Source organism: Ctenopharyngodon idella, chromosome 13 (genome assembly GCF_019924925.1).
Source record: "Ctenopharyngodon idella isolate HZGC_01 chromosome 13, HZGC01, whole genome shotgun sequence".
Taxonomy (NCBI): domain Eukaryota; kingdom Metazoa; phylum Chordata; class Actinopteri; order Cypriniformes; family Xenocyprididae; genus Ctenopharyngodon; species Ctenopharyngodon idella.
Window position 1 is genome coordinate 13914174 of NC_067232.1, and position 8180 is coordinate 13922353.

An 8180-nucleotide genomic window follows, 5' to 3' on the forward strand; every position below is an offset into this window, starting at 1 on the left:
CATAGAGCAAGAACACAAGGACGCAAGATCGCTGAAGAACGCATATTGAGAAACAGCCTCAATCAAAGTCCCTTTAAGTCATTTCACTCGGCGGCCATCTTTAAAACACCTCTTGGGCATTCAAGTGCAGCTCCTATCTTTTTCGAATGGGGAAACATCAAATTCCCTAAAGCTGTTTGCCATACTTTCGATTAAATTTCATATTTGAAATCACCAATGAAATCTGACAACTGTCTCATAAATTTTGCTCGAATCACGACAAAAAACGGGCTGGATCAAGCTAATGCACATGCACAGTCCTAAGTGCACATCTCTATAGGAGGCGCGCGTCTGACTGTTTCTATAGGAACTGGAGCTTCTAACGGCCGCTGCAGTAATGCGATGACTTTACCAATTGGCAACTGGCTTTTATTTAGAAGGCGGGACTCATTCCACCATATTGCGCACTGCACTTTCTCCCATTCAAAACCATACGAGTGACGCGTCTTGTGTTATTCTATTCGGTTGTTAAGTCTGACGTCACGGGGCAGCGTTTCCGGGTCCAAACGCTCTATCTTATACCACAAGAAAAACAACAAACGGTGCTAATATACACACACAATGTGGTGTAATACTACAAAAATTTATAATCATAACCTTTATCTCCATACCAAAATTCCAGATGGCCAGACAGTGATTTATCTTTTATAAATCGTTAAAATATTAATGTCTGTGACGCTGTGAGCACGGAGACTGTTGTGTAGACTGTAAGTATTTAAAATGTTTAACTTTTTAAAATGTTTGGTGTTTAATATGAATAAATAGCGCTCATAAATCGCCGTCGATGGCATTCTCAAGTGAAATGAGTCGAGGCTTGGACCCGGAAATGGCGTTCCTTACGTCACGACTTAACAAGCGGATAGTCTTTGGAATCAATGATGCCACAACGCTGCACAGCTTCTGGTTGTGAAACTGCCGAGATTTAAATTCCCAAAGAAATATTGTGAAATATGATCAAAATGTAAATTTTTTTAATATATTTTTTATATAGTTATTTATAATATTCATATATATATATATATATATATTTTTTTTTTTATTTATTTATTTATTTTTAGTTTTTTTTATAATATAGTTTAAATTTTAATTTATTCTTGAGATGGCAAAGCTGAATTTTTCAGCATTACTCCAGTCTTCAGTGTCACATGATCCTTCAGAAATCATTCCAATATTCTGATTTGCTGTGCACGAAACATTTCTTATTATATCTATGCTGAAAACAGTTGTGCTGCTTAAAATTTGTTTTAGATACATTTTTTTCAGAATTCTTTAATAAATAGAAAGTTCAAAAAATAGCATTTATTTGAAATAGAATGTTCATAAGCCTTTACTGTCACTTTTGATCAATTTAATGCATCTTTGCTGAATGAAAGTCTTAAATCTTTGCATCCCCAAACTTTTGAACAGTAGTATATTTCTGGCACAAGACAAAAAGTATTACTTAAAGGGTTAGTTCACCCAAAAATGAAAATAATGTCATTTATTACTTATCTTCATGCCGTTCCACACCTGTAAGACCTTCGTTAATCTTCGGAACACAAATTGAGATATTTTTGTTGAAATCCGATGGCTCCGTGAGGCCTACATAGGGAGCAATGACATTTCCTCTCTCAAGATCCATAAAGGTACTAAAAACATATTTAAATCAGTTCATGTGAGTACAGTGGTTCAATATTAATATTATAAAGCGCCGAGAATATTTTTGGTGCACCAAAAAAACAAAATACAGACTTATTTAGTGATGGCCGATTTCAAAACACTGCTTCATGAAGCTTCGGAGCATAATGAATCAGCGTGTCGAATCATGATTCGGATCGCGTGTCAAACCGCCAAACTGCTGAAATCACGTGACTTTGGCGCTCCGAACCGCTGATTCGACACGCTGATTCATAACGCTCCGAAGCTTCCTGAAGCAGTATTTTGAAATCGGCCATCACTAAATAAGTCGGTATTTTGTTTTTTTTGGCGCACCAATAATATCGTTGCTTTATAATATTAATATTAAACCACTGTACTCACATGAACTGATTTAAATATGTTTTTAGTACATTAATGGATCGTGAGAGAGGAAATGTCATTGCTCCCTATGTAGGCCTCACTGAGCCATCGGATTTAAACAAAAATATCTCAATTTGCATTCCGAAGATTAACGAAGGTCTTACGGGTGTGGAACGGCATGAGGGTGAATAATAAATGACAGAATTTTCACTTTTGGGTGAACTAACCCTTTAAAGCAAAAAACAAATACTCATTCTCCAAATAACAGAATGGGAAGTGTTGGAAATTCAGTTTGGTTCCAGTATGATGCAGAAATAGAACTCTTTACTTCTAAAGTACTTCAGGCTTAAGTGCTGTACTCATAGAGATGTGGGAACTTGCTGTTTTCCCCTGGGTTAAAAACCACATCCTAAACCACCAGCTCATATTAGGACAGTGCTGTGATTGCATATATTTTCGTAAATAACATGCTCAGATTTGTGCAAGTTGCCCAATATACAGCTTTGAAAAAGAAATTTGACTCTTTGTGGTGACCTCATATTTCTGGCACAGAGAAGAGAAAGAAGCCACCCTGCCACAGTACATGGCATATAATCAATCTCTGAAAGGAAATTATTTCTTTAAACTTTTTCCTTCTATAATTACCTTTCTCTCAAGCACTCCGATTCTACAATCACTAAAAAGGACATTTTTTATATTCCTAGTCATGTTCCTGAAATCTCTGTGTTTGCTGAAGCTGAAAAGGGTCAGCTGCACCATTCGTGTAAGTCACAAGGCATTCAGGTCTGCCCTTAAACACTTGAGCACACAAGCGTGTCACATTGATCAATGGGCACGTCTCAAACAGAGGCCGATCTATCCAAGTTAAAGCCACTTGCCAAACGGATGCCATTTCAGCAGTAATACATCCACCCATGGCAGACAGCCCTAACATTTGGACCTCTTTTCTTGCTGCTAATACAGCCTACTGACGTAAGTCATCTAAAAAATGAGAGAGACAGCAAGATGGAGAGAGAACATGTTCCCTCTGTGCAGAGGACAGATGATAGGTGAACTTGATGCTCTCATAAGGGATTATTGATAATGCAATAATGCATAATGCATACTCAATAGACATAAGAGAATGTGAAAAAACCCGACTGTAAAGAAGCACTTGAAAAAGATTAAAGGAGAGTTCGCCCCAAATATTGTGTCATCATTTACTCACCCTCATATCATTCCAAAGCCACATGACTTTCTTTCCTCTGTGGAAAAAAAAAAAAAAAAGACAAAAGATATTTTGAAGAATTTTCATGCAGGTCTTTTCAGAATCATTGAGTCAGTGAGTCAGATCAATGGATGAATCATTCTTTTGGGTCAGTTAACTCAATTTCAGTCACAAGAAGTTGTAATTCGTACGAATTCAGACTGATTTCTATACATTCATTCACAAATCAGCATTCAACTCACTGACATCAATTCTGCAGAGGTTCTCAAATTAACAGTTCACTGGAGGGAACATTTTCAAAGAATGATAATGAAAAAATGTCACCCTGTTTGTTTTCAGTCTTGTTTTCAGAGTAGTGCACTACAACATGAGGGTGTAAAAAATAACAATTTTCATTTTTCGGTGAACTATCCCTTTAAGATCCTTCATCTCTCAATGGATCCATGCAGTGATTTCAGAATGAAGCGTAGGGACTCAAATATGCTTTACATCAACACTTTATTCAACTGTAACATCTCTTCCCTGCTTTCTTCTCTCCTCCTTTCTCTTGTGGCCTCTCTTCTCTCTTGTTGAAATATGCATGCAATCTTTCCGTCCTTCCCTCTCTGATGGACACATTAGGGAGGACGTTGTACACCAACATGCCATCTGAAGTCCAGCATTTTAGATGCTGTCACTGCCTATAAAACATTTAAGCATAGTTCTTTTCCCACAGGCACTGCAAAAAGTCTTGTAATTAAATGAACAGCTTGCCCAAAGGATAAAAAAAACACCTGTCAATCAGTGCTATTAATTGGGTATAGAGCATCAATGCTACTGTTAGCACTGGGCTGTTGTTAAGATACAGGTTCCATAACAGGTTCTGATCCATAAATAATGGAAAGCTTGAGACATTTTAACCCTGAGAACTAAAGAGAAAAAGTGCTGTTGATAGAAAGTCCAGGAGTTTCCCAGTAAGAAACGAGAGTCTTAGAGTTCTCTAGTGTTTCCTCGACATGTGCTGCAGATCTGACAGAGTAAGTTTCTTCTCGTTTCTTCATTCATTTGGGGTTGTGCATATTGGCATTTATGTTGCTTTGTTGGTCTGTGGCATCCCAGAAGGGCAGGCAATTTCAACATCTTGAATGCTGGAAGCATCAGTGGCGTCTCCCTCGCTCCCTTCGCTACTCTTGGAGGATGATCTGTGCGCCAGAGAATTCATCTTTTGGCCGTAGAGGTCTCCTATATGAAGAAAAGGCATGCTGAGATGTGGCTGTTTTTCATCCTCTGGCTGGAGCTGGTCAGACTCCACCAGGGCTTTCTGTCTCTGATAGTACTTGGAGAACTTGTTGAAGATGATGGAAATAGGAAGGGCGACTACAAGCAGACCGCAGATGATGCACAAGGTGGCGACGAGTTTCCCAGCCAGTGTGACAGGATACGTGTCGCCATATCCCACCGTGGTCATGCTGATCGTCGCCCACCACCAGCCCACCGGTATAGTCTGTATTTCCGACTTCTCATCCTCTTTCTCCACAAAATAGATGAGCACTGAGAAAATAGAGATTCCCACAGAGAGAAAGAGGATGAGGAGTCCGACCTCATGGTAGCTGTGACGGAGAGTCGCCCCGAGCGAACGCAGCCCGACCGAATGCCGCGCCAGTTTGAGGATGCGAAAGATTCGCATGAGGCGCAAGATCTGCACAACCCTTCCCATGTTCACAAGCTCCTCGCTTTCCTCTGCATTAACGGTTTCGAAGGCCAACGTTGCGTAAAATGGAACAATAGAGGCAAAGTCAATGATGTTTAGCGCATTGCACAGGAATTTGCGCAAATGTGGCGTGACAGCTAATCGTAGGATGAACTCGATGGAGAACCAGAGGACGCAAAAAGTCTCGAACTTATCCAACACTGGGTCCTCCACCTCTTTGTCATTATCATCCATCTTGTGGAACTCAGGCATGCTATGAACGCACATGGCAGCGATACTCATCAGTACCACACTCAGGGAAAACACTGCTATTATTTTCGCAGAGCACGAGTATCCAGGGTTTTCCAGTCGGAGCCAGAGTTGCTTGCGCTTCTCGGAGCACCAGGTGCCCTCGAACATTTCCAGGTCTTTGTCAAATGCTGATAGCTCCTCCATGGACGAGTCTAAGCTGTCCGGCAGCTGGTTCTGTGGGTCATCATCATTTCCCCAGTCGGGATCTCCAACGCATTCTTTCTGTTCTTGAAATCTGTTGCTGCAGCAAGTGTCCAGGTGAAGCTCCTTGATGCCCCAGTATTCCAACTCCTGGCTAAAACTAAACACACACAACTGTTCCATCAGGTGGATCTTTCCAGTATGGTAGAAGTTCAGCACGTAGCGGAAAAAACATGGATTGCGATCGAAATAATACTCGCGGTCGGCCGCGGCATAGTCGTCGCAAAGCTGGAGAATAGCAGCCTCTGAGCTGCAGTAGAGCAGTCGGGCCAGCCGAGTGTGGGGGAAGCGTTGGAGGACCACCCTTTCCACTTGCTGCTTAAAGCCACCAACGTTGAGGTTGATGAAGCTCTCCTCTGGCCCTCGGCGGTGCAGGACCTGCCCATACAGCATGATGGATGCCAGAACATGAAGGAGTAAGTGGGACTATTGGGCTTAGCAGGTTTAGAGAGAGACTAAGAGTGATCAGCTATGGCTCCATGCCTATAACGGAGGAAAAGGAAAGTCTGATTAGTGCTTTAGGAAGAAAAAGATGACCTGTTGCCATCAAAACAACAAAGTCCTGCTCACCCAAAAACAGTATCTTTTTTTCAGCACTTTTCACCATACTGTACTCAACTGTATGACAAGACAAAACCTTAATCGGGTTTAAATACGCAGACAGAGACACAGACAGACAGATAGATAATATATTATATACTGCTTCTAACTGTAAAAACTGTGATGGGATAAAAGCATTCTGGAGCCCAAATCAGCCTTTAGAGCTGCTAATGGATATTGATTCTGTACAGTGTCGTAAACAAATCCTCAGTGATCATTATGAGCATTTTAACACTAACACTGACTTTTTCTCCCAGCCAGCAGTACTGCTGGGCACTTCAGCAAAATCACATCAGAATCTCAGGACATTCACTTGACAGTTCCTACGTGCAGTGCTTTTATAAGCTTTGGAAAATGGAAAATCTTATTTTGAGATGATGAAACATTTACAGTGTGGTCTAAATGTCTGTCCACTAATGAAAATATGTGTATTTTATAATGTCAAAATCAATGAGTGATTTTTTTAAAATAATTTTGCATAAAAAAACAGCAGCATACACATTTTAGTGACATTAATTACAAGTCTTTTCAAACACTTTTTTTAAAAAGTACTTGGTTTGTCACTCTTGCTGCATGAGCTTCACAAGTTTGTGTATGATCATGTTCTCCAGCATGATTTGAGAATCATCCAAAAAGTATCTTATGCTTCAATGAAAGACTGACATGATTGTCACAAATGTATTATTATTTAATATTTATGACTTCTTTCATTGTTTAATTTTTTCACATTCCATTCTTAATTTTAAATGGTTCAGACTTTTGGACCTCACTGTGTATTGTAATAATTTCAGTTTGTACTAAAACGTAAAGAATATTTGACTGCAACAGAAAAACAGCATTCACACACTAGATCTAAAACATTTAATTGTTAAATCTGGGTACAACATCAAATTTCTGACTGACATATATAGATAATTAAGAAGTTTCTTGAAGACAGCACAGTGTAAAAGTGCGAGCGCTCTGCTGGTCGAACTCCAGCTCCAAGTTTAAAAACAACACTGCGTAACCCAAACTACACAGAAGCAAATATAACATTTTACCTCTTTTCTTTGTTTTCGGATGGCATCAATGGACTGCAAAGACGTTTGGTGTAGATATTGCCATCCTCCAGCGCCTTCCTTGATCAAGACTTGCCCGGTGTGCGCTCATACGCAGTATTTGCCCCATGTCCCACAGCGGACTGTGTCGGGTGGGACAGTTGGCACATAGTGTGCCGCTAATGCACTCGTGGTGCCTCGGGGCAGCTGCGCGTCCGTGAGTCACTGGCCTGTGGCAACTAGTGCGCGCTTGCGCTTTGCGTTTGAGGACGCGCCTCTCAAGCTCCACGGTGCGGCTTTTCCCCTTAAGCATTAGAGGTGAAACGGGAGGGACAATGATAGAGTGAAAACTAATGGGAGCACAGAGGGATGAAAGCAAGGCTAGAGACAGATACTTCGACCACCCGTGAAGGGCAGATAAAAGGATTAGAAAACTAATAAAAGACTGAGATTAAAGATCCCTCGAGTTTAATGAGAAAGACAACAGAGGTTCGTTAGAAGAAAAGAAAAGCTATACAGAAAAGTTTGAGGGGAAAGAATCAATCGTCGTCTCGCTGTTTTGATGAGCATCAAGTGTGTAATTTTGAGATTTTAAAATAATTTCAACACAAATGGATAAGAGCATGGACATACTGCAATTAGTTTAAGGAGTGTTGAGTCATTTTACCATGTAAAAAGCGAGTGATTTATCAACACGTTCACTTTCCTCAGAAGCAGGTAATTTTCTCCCTCTCGCAGCACCTGTCGCACGTGTAGAGAAGAATTGACAGATGATGCCCTCTAGAGGCCGTCACGAGTACACGCAGACTCCTCTTTAATATTGCTCTTTAAAATATGTGTTTTTAAATTTAATCAATACCACCAATTAGATTACTCAAGTAAAAAGAAAAATAAACTATTATTGTCCAATAAAGAACAACCCTACTTGTGCTCAGCGACAAAACTCGGAAGCGTCAGAACTCAGGACCGACTGTAGAGGGCAGTATTGCGTGACATTCGACAAGATGAGGTCAGGTAAGAGAGACAGCATAGTACTCTCACGATTTCTACCACTGAAAGATATTCTAAAATTAGAAATAGTAAGCGATCCCGAATTCAGCAAGATATTCTTTAAAAG

The 8180-nt window shown here is 40.4% G+C and overlaps 1 protein-coding gene across 1 annotated transcript; it reads right to left on the minus strand.

Moving 5' to 3' along the window:
- Positions 1–2323: 2323 nt before the first annotated feature.
- On the minus strand, positions 2324–7967 carry kcns3a (potassium voltage-gated channel, delayed-rectifier, subfamily S, member 3a). Its single transcript, XM_051917948.1, has 2 exons — positions 7067–7967; positions 2324–5909 (listed from the first exon to the last, which is right to left on the minus strand). The coding sequence occupies exon 2, from the start codon at positions 5817–5819 to the stop codon at positions 4311–4313; it is 1509 nt and encodes a 502-aa protein (XP_051773908.1). The 5' UTR covers positions 5820–5909; positions 7067–7967; the 3' UTR covers positions 2324–4310.
- Positions 7968–8180: the final 213 nt, after the last annotated feature.